General features: G+C 42.3%; 1 protein-coding gene across 1 annotated transcript in view; it reads left to right on the top strand.

Annotated features, from left to right (window-relative positions):
- The window catches only part of STOML3 (stomatin like 3), a 135,457-nt gene that overhangs the window by 98,259 nt on the left and 23,722 nt on the right, over positions 1-13,476 (top strand). The window contains exon 7 of the mRNA XM_078657235.1: positions 5,182-5,316. Coding sequence (XP_078513361.1) covers positions 5,182-5,316 — 135 coding nt within the window. The remainder of the gene's footprint in view (positions 1-5,181; positions 5,317-13,476) is intronic.

Below are 13,476 nucleotides of genomic sequence, written 5' to 3'. Positions count from 1 at the left end.
TTGTCCTGGGCTCCACCCCTCTGCCTGGGACACTCCTGGTGGCCTGCAGCACTTGGAACTTCCCCCACCCACAGACCACACACAAAACTTTGGCATCATCCTGGACTCCTCGCTCACTATGATGCGTCAGATCAACGCCATCTCATCAGCCTATGTCTACGCGCTATGCCTGCTCCTAAAGATCCGCAAGTGGATCCCCACTCAGTCCAAAAAGATGGTCACCGATGCAGTCATCAGCAGCAGACGCCTACTGCAACCCACCCTATGCCGGCATCACCAAGAAGCTCCTCAAGAAACTATAGAACATTTAGAACGCCTACACCAGACTCATCCTCAAAATCTCCGTCCGCAGCCACAGTAACGGCCACCTGAGAGACCTCCACGGACGCGGGACCTGCGTACCACAACCACCGATTTGCAATCCATGCACCCACCAGAGATCTCCGCTACGACCAGCTGACCCTGGCCACCATCCCATGCATCCGCAAGACCACGGCTGGAGGTAGATCCTTCTACCGAGCAGCAAAGACCTGGAACACTCTGCCTCTCCAACTCAGGCAATCACCGTCACTGCCTCAACTCAGAAAGTAACTCAAGACCTGACTCTTTGCCTGAACCACAGTGCCTTCAATGGATCAGCCGCTCCCCTGCCAGTGCCTTGATACCCTTACGCGTGAGTAGTCACACTCTACACGACCCTTGATTGATTGATTGCTTGATTAACAAATGTGTCTGAGGGATTCCTCTATCACCTCATCGTGTTGCTCCAGTTAGCCCTGGGTCTCCCAAAAATGGAACCCAAAGTCTTCCACGTATTGTACCATTCACAGGTGCACATACACCCAGCACATGTATACAGCATACACACACTGCACAGCACTACATCCTTCATGTATTGTACCTCTGCATTATCCCTGTATTGAACCATTCACAGGCAAACCTACACCCTGCATATGTAGACCACACACCCACTGCATAGCACTACACTCCAAACCAATGTAGGCCAAAAGTGTATTAAGCAGACAGCAGTAGAAATGTCAACATGTGTGAGCCAGTAGGCCTCACTCCATTGACTCAGGTAACATGAACCTGTTCACTCCTATTGATCACAACACGGTATGCTGCCACCACTGTGCTTCTGCTGCTTAACTCTTGGTAAAGGCGTCAGCTTTTCACCACTATGAGGGTAGTGCTTTGGGTGCCTCTCCTGGATCCAAAAAGAAAGCAGTCTGTGAGACAGGCCTATGCCATGGGACACAGGCATGATCTATGTTCGCCCATGACAACAAAAATCAGCATTAGAGATCCAGACATCATTACAATTGGGGCACTCAGGGCAGAGGTGCACGTCCATCACCATGCAAGGAACTTTTCTTCCACAACAACCCCAAAATGCTGTTCTTGTTTATAAGCATACAGGTGGAGACATTTTTAAAGCTGAATGAATAAATGCAAGCTGTTTTGGCAGCGTTATTTTATGCTTTTGTCCTTTAATGAGTTGTGTTTTCACTTGGATTTTCCCCAGGGACTCGAATTAATAGAGTTGGTTCCTCAATGCCTAACAGAAGCAGCTTTGAAGACATGAGCTAGTTTCATCAATTTTGATAGCTTTGTACACTGGGATTCAGAAAAGTTAGCATGGATAATGCAGATGTCAGTAAGCATGCAAACCAATCTAATCCCTAACTGGAACCCAATATCAGAAATAATAATCATTTGAAATTCCATATCAGAGGAGGGTGTAATATTTCATTGCCTCATTTACATATTCCAGTTTTGGTGCCTGGAAAGTAAACCTTCTGTGTGTCTTAGATTTCTTTAAGAGCTAAGAGAATTCCATAACAAGACTTTCATGTCCCCAGAATGCCTTGACTGGAGTGTTTTGACTATTGCTGGTGTCAAATAAGGCAACTTTCCGAATTCAATAGATGTGGTGTTCTGTACGGTTATCTATCTGAATTCAGGTGGAACCAGAAGGTTAATCATTTTTGTTTATTTCTGTATATAATGTGGCTGTTGTTCCTAGGTCCCTAGGGAAATCCTTTACATGATCCATTCAGCAGGATTGTTTTTATACACCAAGGGACACCTTCCTCCACAAAAATAATCCTTAGAGGCATATTCTTCTTTCATTCTGTGTTGCATAATGCAGCAACATGGAAAGAGGAAGTAACAAGGAAAAATAAAGATATTCCTCCTAGTTACGCCTCTCTTGGGTACGTGCACCATTGTGGCGCAGATGCAATTTTACAGGTTTCTGTGAATCTTTGTAAATCTGGGATAGTCTCAAAATACAATGGGTGAATGCACGGGAATGCCCATGCGCCACCCATGTAATGCCTACCCAACGCAAAATAATGCAAAACAGTTCTTTGCGCGGTCTTGCGTTACTTTGTATTTATTAAACCACAGATAGTGGCTTTGCATGCCTTTGAAAATGCCAAAACTGATTTTACGTCTGGGCTGTGCTACAAAAATGATGCAACCCTGACCCAAAATCATAATAATTCTGGGCCTAATGTTTTAAATATATCTACTCTCGCCCAGCCCCATAAAGCCCAAAAGCCCTTTTCCACCTAAACGCCCCCAAATCATGCCATAATAATGCAGCATGAGAGTAACCAAAGTGTTAATACCACTAAAGCGAATTACCAGTCAATATAATGTAAACTTAGAGATGCTACAGATTTATGACTGTAGGTCTTACTAAGTGTTCAATATAAATACTTTGTAATTTAAGATAGAATAAACTATTTTGTCATTAGAAATTACTGTTTACTTATGTATAACACATAGTAGAAACAGTAGAATAAAAAAACAGGAGGAAAGTGGAAACACAAAATTGCTTTGTGCGAATATAAATATTGCATCATGGTTCCATAACAATAATAAAGAGAACTGGCAGGGAATAAGACTTGCTCTAGGGACCCATTATAGTTCAGAAGCCTAGAAGTGGAGAGGAGAACACTTGTACAATAGATCATAATTATTCCCTTGGTTCAATAGAAAAATGCCATACAATGTGACTTAACTTAAGGGATGTGATTAACAAGAAGATATTTATTTGCTTATAGATGGATCTTTGCTTGAAAGGATGCCACAAATTAGGTCGGATTTCAGTCTGTATTTAATTTTCATCATAATCCTTTTATAGGCCCTCTTGTGTCTGTCCATCTCTTCTGGTGAGCCCCTCCTGGTTTAAATGAAATACTCCCAGAGGAAGGGTACTTCTTTACCTGGGTTGCTCCCTGAACCCAGTTACAGTGTATCCCTTCTCGTCTCGTGGAATCAGCTAACTGCTGTGAGTTATCAATGCTTTGGAATATTTTCAACAAAATATGTCCAGTATTTTAAACGTTTTTTTACTTGTTTCAAAAAGAATACCGACATTACACAAATTAATTGTGGAAACACACAATTGTGGAAAGTCAGAAGCACACAAAACAATCTAGAGTGTAACACCAAGTTCAAAAGGAAACAATGAATAATATATCATGATATAAACCATGTCAAAAAACAGTAGGCAAACATTCCACAGCAGCATCCTCACAATAGTCTAAAGGCAATTCTTAGGTTTCAAAGTCCTCCAGTTTTAACACTCACTCCTTTACCTAAGGACAACTCTAACAATCAGGCCTAACAGATCCTTCCAGTTTCTCTAGATTCTGTTTCTTTCCCTGACGCTCTTGTACCCAGTCTCAGTGACTCTTTTTCTCATGGTAATTAATTACCATTCTATTAATTTAGGCACATATTTTATTGTTGTCCAAAGTCTAAGGAGTGGTGTGATTTCTGCCGGCTTAATAGTGAGGTACCTCAGTATGGCTGTGCAACAATATTGACTCAAATATATCAATTGCACAATATCGTCAAGGTAAGTAGGCTTGGAGTTAAAGTAGTAATTCTACACTTTACTAGATACGCTTACCTTGGCGCTAGTGCACGGGTAAGTATCTTGCAGTCTTTATTGCTGCCAATCAATATTTTTGTATTGAATACTTGAAATAAAATGTGGGGTAAACTACAAAGAAGGATGTATATATATTACTCACAAACTTACTTTTGCATTTTGACTATCCACGAATGGCCGCAAACTTCGACATACCCATAAACTTGCGAATGTGGCATATCTGCCATTGCTGGCAGAATTACAAGACTCACAAGTAACTTTTCCAAAGTAAAATTTGACTAGTCTGAACTCCGTGATTTGGTTTTATATATTGGGAACGACTCTGTCCCACATTCAGTAAATTTAGACCCTAAATTCGGAACGTAAACCTGGTGAACTTGATAATTGTTCTTTACAGATTTAAAGCCCAAATTAGCTCTTTACCTTAAATGACACATTGGTTGAGGATTCTTTCAAAATGCTCTCAAAGAGAAGTGGTGTAGAAACGTACTGTGACTGTGGGGGCTCTCACAAGAAAATAATAGATTATATTTCCAAGGACATGAAAAACAAAATAATTATCTGTTGTAATACAATGATAGTTGGTGGTCTGAGCAAGAGAAACTTAGCAGTTCAATTCAAATGACATCATTGTAGCGAAACTAACATAACATTGTACATTTAGGAAGGTATTTATTTTTGCATTCTTGTAAAGTGCACTCCAGCACAAGAGATCAATGTGTTGTACTTATGAACAGCAGACATGATTGGCATCATTACAAGTAACAAAAACATAGGTGATAAATACGCGTGACCAACAGACAGATATCTGGGTTATACAGCATCATGGAACAGAAGGAACTTTGAAGCAGGAGGAAGAAGAGAGGGTCATAGTATGACCAGGGAGAACCAAAGTAAGAAATCAGTGGAATAGAATAGGAAAGATTAGGGTGGAAAGAGAGGGAGGAAGGAGTGAACAGGTGCTTTGAGACAAGAGTAGACCGAGATTTTGGTAAACTAAGACGTACACAGGTTTCAGGGGTACATTAGTGTTTCCAGAAAGGGAGCAGATATAATCTAGAGGGCGGTTAATGGAACAGAAATCTAGGGTGAAATGGAAATTGAGGAAGAAGGGGGAAAGGTATTAATTGAAGAGTAAATTTGAGCTTCATATTGGATTTAAACATTCAACAGAAAGTGCTGGAAACATGTATATATAAACCAAGCTCAAATAAGAAGTTTGCACGAGTCTTTTTTGTAGTGTCCTTACACAGTCTGATTTTCGTTTCTAGTCTATACTTGCCCAGGCCACACATGATTGGGGAGTCAAAGTGGATCGTGTGGAAATCCGAGATGTTCGCCTCCCCATGCAGATGCAGAGGGCTATGGCCGCGGAAGCAGAAGCTACTCGTGAGGCGCGAGCCAAGGTAAAAGTTATAGCATCATAGTATGAGGCTAATGTATCATTTAGTGGTTGAGGTACTGTATGCTGAAGCCAGTTTAAATATTTTGGTGACCAGTTGTGTGGAATGTCTCTTGCCCAATGCCCAGGACATATTGTTTGCATTCAATGTCAAGTATTAGTGTTCATTATGTCAACTGAACAAGTAGGTCAAAATCAATGTTGCACACACCCTTTGACTTCTAGTTTTTGTTTCCAATTTCTTTTATTAGACAGTTTTATATATTTGGCCTTAACATTGTTACAGTCACAGTCATGATTGTGCCCATAGGGCACTACAAGTATACATCAATTGTTCAGTATGTTCAGACACCCAAATGCAGTCATGCCAGCGTTGTTCCGGCTCTAGTCCCCTCTGCATGCTACGGGATCACATAGGTTCTATAGTCAAACCTACCCTGCCCGGTCACAGTCACTGTATATTCAAGCCTTAAATATGCAACACAGCACTTCAAGCCGGTGTCAACCACTATTCTAATTTCATTCTATTTTCAAGCTGTCAGATAACTTCCTCCTTCATATAGGTTTATTTAACCCCATACACCATTTTAATGTGGTGGCCTCATTTCATAACCTTGAATGCATTCCACTGAACTGTTCCACATGTTGCCATAGACTCTTTAAAGTAATGGTGACAGTGGGTTGTGATTAGATAGCGTGGAGCCTATATATTTGGTGACCTACACCGCAGTGGCCACCTCAGCAGTGTAAAAGAACATATCAATCTTGGTATGTAACTCATGGACCCCAAAATAAAGAGTCTTCCAAAGCCCCGGTGCTTAACCCTCCATATGTCAGTTACCTGATTATTAGTCGCTCATTGCTGTAACTGTTTAGAAATTGTAATCGATTTTGCCCATCTCAGTTTTACTGTGGATCTATCTATGTCACACTCTAGTACAAAATTACAATCTCTACCCCATATGCAGGGAGCTTCAGTATTTCTGATTAGAGCCGGTATGAGAGAAGCCAGGAATGTAGCCTGATTAGCGTGGGAGCGTAAGATGCAACTAGTGTCACTACCACATATATCTCTAAGGTGGAATGCTTAAAAACAAACGAATCCTCAGAGCCACACAGATCTGCAAACTTCTAACAAATCCTGAATATGTAGTCCCCACAGCTGTTCCTCTCAGGAAACATCCTTTACAACGCAACTTTTACCACGCAGTGCCTTTACGACACAACTTTTACAACGCAAACCATTACAACGCATTGCGCTGGGGGGCGCTCTAGGATAGGGAATAAGTTTAATTTACTGTCCAACACCTTCCCTAGTGTCCACGGGGACTGGAGTTGGAATAGTAAATTAAACTATTCACTATCCAGCACCCCAAAGCGCTATGCGTTGTAAAGGTATGCGATGTAAAAACCGCGTTGGAAAGGCATGCGATGTAAAAGTATGCGTTGTAACGTCATACATCCGTTCCTCTCCAATGCGTTTGGAGTTTATGGAACTTCCCTTGTGTGAAGTGTGTTTCTTGTAAGCAAGCAAAGGTAATCTGCAGATGCTTGATGTAGCCATAGTGACAATACCTTTTAACATGAGTGGCCATGCTTCAGGTGTGCCAGTTCAACATGTACCTATTCCGTTTTCAACCCAAATCCCTTACCATTGCAAAACAGTAGCCAAATCTTTTGCCCAAACACCCTCAAATCAACTATTCACCATTGCCTGGATTGCGGTATATGCACCAAATGTCTGAAAGACCATTGAAAAAATTCCCATCTCCTCATCCCTGGTAGAGCCTGCAAAATATGCTAACCAATACCAAAACTTGCAAAAACATTCCAACTGGAGTGCGGGGTACATGATGCAAGGAATCTATAAATTGATAATAAACACTTCTCAGCCTGCAGCCCGCTGCCACTGCCCACCCCCGGTCCTACCTCCACCCCAATATTTTGCTAGACACCCCCTAGTCCAATCAGAAGTCACAAACAGAAAAAAGATGTATGATATCACCATTAAAGTGCCAGATCAGAAGTTTTCAGGGTGAGTTCGGAACCCCGCCTCAATTCTATTTAGATCTCTTCAGGTATATCAGTCTCTGATTCTTCCATAGTCTCTGGAACAGTTCTGGGAGATCTTGGTTTGTGGCTCCTGTGCTATTTCATCTCCACCAGTAGAAGTGCCCTTTCTTGTACCAAATATTCTGTAGATGGTGTGATGTGCATTCTTCTGTCATTCCGCCTCCTGTGAGTTCTCCAACTTTCTTCAGATGCTTATAGGTTTACAAGTCTGGCTTCCCCTCAGTCCTCCAGCCCTGACCATGCCTCATCTTGTGTGCACAGAAAAAGGCACTGTCATTAATTACAAAAATCTCATCAAACTTGACTGTGTTCAGGCAAGGTTTCCTCCATGGTAACAGTCTCCCTCTCTAGGTCATAGTTATTCTTGAACGCCAGGTCACCCGAGTGTTCTAGTGGTTTTAGGCTCCATCTTTTATGAGGGTCAAGTCTGTACTACCCAGAATGTCCAGTCAGAGCCTCACAAAGTGGAAAGAGCCCAATATCAATTATAATTATAGAGACCCAGCACTCACACTTGTAGGCATACAATGCCCGAGTACTACCATCCGAATCCTGTGTAATCATTTGAGCCCCAGCTTGTCACTACCAAGCATGACGCACCATTCAGGACTGGTTTTACTAAACCTCTATCAGCCTTCGTCAGGAGGATAATGACATCCTATGGGCTCCCACGAACCAGCTCAGGCCTCAAGAGGCTCCAGATATGATCATCAGACCTCAACTGATCGGTATCCTTTGTTTGTTTTCGGGTGGATCAGTGCAGAATCTCCTAACTTTACTACTCCTAAACTGAGAAAAATCTTAATTTTAAGACTTTCGGTATTCACAGAAGGCATTTAGGAGTCCTAAAGTTAGGACTCCTAACTTCTGTGAATACCGAAATGAGTAAGTTTCTTCTGTGAATACGAAAATGAGTAAGTGCCTTCTGTGAATACCAAAATGAGTAAGTGCCTTCTGTGAATACCAAAATGGTAGTAAGTTTAGGATTTTGTCTTAAGTTAGTTCTGTGAATCGGGCCCGATATTTGTGATTTTATTTTGAAAGTAATGTGCTAAAAAATGTTTGCAATAAAGAAAAAAGGGCAAAGGTTGCAGATGGTTTTGCTAAACTATCAATCAGTTTGTTTGCTTTCAAAATATAAGGTATCAAAAACATGATTGCAACTTGACAAAAAGTAGATGAAGGTTACAGAAAGAGCTGCAAAATTAGTGTGTACGTTTTTTTAAGGATAACATTATATAGTCTTACTCTAAGGCATCATTAGAAAGATGCATGCCAATATTTTGTTTGATAACCAATTGTATTGATTTTGTAAAATTGCAGCAAAAAAACCACCACCAATCAAGGGTACAATATGTAAGATGGAATATAGACGATGACACATCACATCCGCACGTACAGTTGACAAGCATAAAGAAGATAATGACGGTCCAGCTCAAGTCCACATTCGCATGACAGAAGCCCCCTCTCTTTAGTCCTCCACCACCCCCACCCATTTGCCCCACATTCGACAACATGTTTGAGGGCACCTCTGGCTGCATATATGGGCCGTTCCTGTGCCGCACACCAGTCCACTGACCTACGCCAGCGTGCCATCGTAGGTGGATCTGAATTCAGCCAATGGGACGCTATGTCCCTCTTGGCCACCATCAGGGCAGTGTTGAGGAAGAGCTTCTCAACCCTGGTGCCATCCAGTCCCTTGGAGATGCCCAGGATCACATTCAACGGAGTGAGAGGGACCTCCCAGCCCAAGATCTCAGCAAGTTCCCCTTAACCAATTCCCAATACCTTATGATCACAGAGCAGAGCCATACCATGTGATAGAAATCTGCATGTGGGTGAGAACAGCGGGGGCAGGATGCATCAGGCCAGAGCCGCGCGCGGTGGAGACGCAGTGGCGTGAGGTAAGCAGCGTGAAGGTAATGTACTTGGACTAGGCGGAGCCTCGCAGCGACTGTAATTGGTTTGGGGGGACATCAATGCGTCTCTCCAGTCAGCATCTTCTAGAGCCCCAATCCAACCCTCCCATGTAGCGGGGAGGTGAGATAGGGAATTTGGGGTGTTATTTGTAAGGGAGTGGTAGGTACGGGAGATTACCCCCTTCCCCAGATTACCAGTCATGACCTGGGCTTCCTGTGGGCTGTATTCAGGTAAGGAGGTACCCTCCGAAACATGGGAGTTAAGGGCCTGGCGTAATTGAAGATAACGAAAGAACTGGGATGAGTGAAGGGAGTACCGAGTCTGCAAGTCCTGCAAGTCCTGGAAGGAGCGTAAGTGAGTCCCACTCCAGATGGCTCCCAGCGGGGAGATTCCAATAAGATCCCACGGTCGGAATCCTGAAAGATTGGCCAGCTCTCTGAGACTTGTCCAGCACCACAGAGGAGTATACTGGGTCAGCTTACCTGACCAATGTGTGTGGCGCAGAGAGGCCCTCCAAGGCAAGAATACTCCGCGTATGGCCTCCGGAAGAGCTTGGGAGACAGTGTCCCCATAGAGCATCCCCTGAATATTAGAGAGATCCAGGGTGTGTAGCTCCAGACGATATGCCGGGTCGGACCAGCAGGCCAATATTTAAGATAATAATAACCATAATAAAAAAAGAGTATCAGAATAAAGCCATTCTGATTAACATTTGAAAAAGTAGATTAGGGTAGCCATTCTTAATAAAGTCAGAAAAGTGTACCTATCAATCTGTAAGCTTGCATGGGTAAAAAGTAATGACTTTAAGGAATTCACAAAATTTAGCAGAAGTAGGCCTGGAAATCAGCAACATTTTCAGTTTTCCAGGCATACTCCTACCAAACTGTTGTGAATTCAGTTTCTGCTGCGGCAAATATAGAAAAACATAGATTTCTTCATGTAAATTCTGCAGCAAAATTACAAATTAATGTATTTAAACTTTAATTTAGTTTCCTTTTCTTCAGAAGCAAAATAATTCCCCTATCTCTACACCCCCATCTTTTTTGGGAGGTCCCTCCCACCATGGAAAAGGTTTTACTCCTGCTCTGGCCAGGAGTACATTACCAGCCTTTTCCGGTGTGAAAGGGATATTTGTTTAAAGATATGGGGAAAGTTTTCTAAACAAGGCTGGACAGTGTTCCAGCGCTCTGGGCCAACCCTCTTACCATTCATTTTCCAATGGACCTTTCCTGGCTGAGAGGTGATGAGAGTTAACATTACATCAATCCATTTCAATTAACAGTGTAACCCGTTTGCATACACAATAGGGACCAGGAATCAGTGACTATAGTTAGGGTGGTTTATTAGAAGCTAGCAATCGAGGTATGGTATACTAATCTCAGCACCATGCTATGAAGATACAGAATAACAACTGGGAACCCCAACCTCCTAAAGAAATGTAGGCATACCAGTATTAGACAAACCAGTTCAATCACAGTTATGCAAAAGATTAATAGTAAGATCTGTTGCTCAGAGAAGAGTTTCTGGTCCTCTCTTCTATACATGAGAACAATCTAGAATTGTCTAAGTTAAAGTCCAAATTAATGAGGATGGTTTAAAAACGAATAGATCGCGAACTTCAAGGAAATGCAACAATTAGGGAAATACGAGAAAGTCTGAGATGTGAGATAAGGCGTCAGCATTGCTGAAGCTCGGTCAAGAGTCTTCTTGGGTCAAGGGAATTTTGACTATTAGCCTAAGACAAACTCGGCATGAGTCAAAGGGAATAGAGGCCTAAACATCTCAATGTCCAAGGAAAAGTGTCATTACTCTCAGACATTGCAGTTTCCAATTTATGCACCAAATTCATTAGGGTACCACCCCTCGGTTCACATCATCAATGGTTCCTTTGCCTGCAACATTTACGAAATGTCCCACATTGAACATGGGATCGTCCTTGCTCAACCAAGCCATGCTGTAACATTGCTGAATAAGACTCTTCAGTTAACACTCTGGCTCCCTATGTTCCTTTGTCATGGTCTTCTTCTCAATGAATCAACCAATCAAACCTTGCTTATATTGCGTAACTTATCACTCGTGAGGGTATACAGGTGCTGAGCTGAGGGTCTCAGTCGAAGTGCCAGGTCTTGAGTCCCTTCCTGAAGTCGGCCAATGAGGGTGATGTTTAAAGGAGGAGGGTAAGGGTGTTCCAGGATTTGGCGGCGTGGTGGGAGAAGGATTGTCCTCTGGGGCGGCAGTGGCAGATGTGCTGTGTCTGTGGAAGGGTAAGGTGAGCGGAGCGCAGGTTTCTGGGTGGCTGGTGAAAGTTTGGGCAGTGGTTCATGTATGCTGGTCCTTGGTTGTGTAGGCATAGGTCATAAGCTTGAAATGGAATCTCTTCTGGATGAAGAGACAGTAGAGCTCTCAGAGTTCCTGGGAGATGTGGGTCCTTTTGGGTAAGTTGAGGATTAGCCTGGCTGCTGCATTCTGGATCATCTGGCATCTTCTCATGAGTTCGCCAGTGGTGCCTGCATAGAGTGCGTTGCTGTAGTCCATAGGGCTGGTGATGAGGGCCTGTGTCACTGTTTTTCTGGTGCCAGTGGGATAGCCATTTGAAAATTCTGTGGAGTGTGTGGAAGCAGGTTGAGGAGACGGCAGTGACCTGTCGTTTCATGGAGAGTTTGCAGTCAAGGATGATGTCAAGGTTACGGGCCTGATCTTTCGGATTGGGGGTGGGTCCGAGTTCCGATGGCCACCAGGAGTCGTTCTAGAGGGAGGTGTAGCTGCCAAAGATCAGTACTTCAATTTTTGCCGTGTTGAGTTTCAGGCTCTCTATTTTGTTAATAGGGTTGTATCTATTCTCAAACAAACAATGTATGTGAACGCATCTGCAAGGGAAAAGTCATGCAAGCAGAAATGGAAAACAGTATTTTATGCAGAATGTAAAACAGGCCTAATAAGGGCATTTTTAGAGCATTAAATCAATAGTGTACATTTAATATTTGTGTGCATGTTTAAACACAAATGAATATAACTGTCAGTGCATTAGATTCATATTGCGTGTGGCATACAGTGAAACCTTTAATAAGCATGTGTAAGTATGGCTAAGAACTACATTTGTAATGAAATATATGAAACATTAGTGCACACATTATATAAATTCATTGTCGTTTCTAGAGTAAACACATTCTTATATTTTGAGAATGGTTTCTATTCAATCATCCAAACAGTAAATCTTATTTAATGAATTAAGGCACACTGTGTATATTCTCTAATTCTACAGTGAATACACTTCAATAACAATGTCAAGTGTAATACCTTTATTATTAATGATGTTAGGTCACACAGGAAATGGGCTATGCATGTTTATGTAATGCCTTTGTGACGTTTAAAGTTAAAACCAATTTACGCAACTCCAAGGGTATAGGCTGGTAATGTAGTATTTTCTGTGTCTACATCATCGTCATCGTACTTCAGTCCACATTGCCAAAATCAAGGCACATCAGCAATACCTACCAGAGCAATGACCCAAAGTGGCAACTGACCTACTGTGGAAATAGCATCTAGCAATATACAACTGTATCACTGGCTTCAACCCATAATACAAAAGCCATTTTGCCCTTTAGTTCAGCAGCCCCCCAGTTAAAATACAACATTTTGCACTCTGTTAATCAATGTCCTGCCCCTCCTAAACACCTAGCTTCCCTAATTCCTATTTCACACAAAGTGTTACCACATGTCACTTAGATCTGAAGACAACAACCCAATTGTTATTAATTTCTCAGGGAGTTAATAAGGCTGTTGCTAGGGTCCTAATAGTATAGCACCGGAGATTATTTGCTCGTTTTCAAAAATATATCTAGATTGAATGTTTTACAAATGCTACACCATTGCTAAATAAGTAGGAAGAAAATTAAGCCGTTGGATTTCAACGGTGCAATGTTGGTAGACCTTAAGAGAGTAATTATACTAAAGTGGGTATGTGGTTGTGTGTATTGAGGTGCTGTTGACAGACGTTCCCTAATGTTATAGATATCTTACTTGCTGTTCTCAACATCCCAAGTGTTCCATGAGCTGTCTTCCAAGATTGCATCCATAGATCCGTCTCCTTAACCATGTCTTCAGAAGGTTTTTTGGTCTGCGAAACACTGATCTGTTGAAAGAGAGGCCTGACAACATTCCCATCACCACT

This window comes from Lissotriton helveticus, chromosome 8, assembly GCF_964261635.1.
Source record: "Lissotriton helveticus chromosome 8, aLisHel1.1, whole genome shotgun sequence".
NCBI lineage: Eukaryota > Metazoa > Chordata > Amphibia > Caudata > Salamandridae > Lissotriton > Lissotriton helveticus.
Note: the sequence above shows the minus strand (reverse complement) of the source record. Positions and strands in the feature narration are given on the sequence as shown.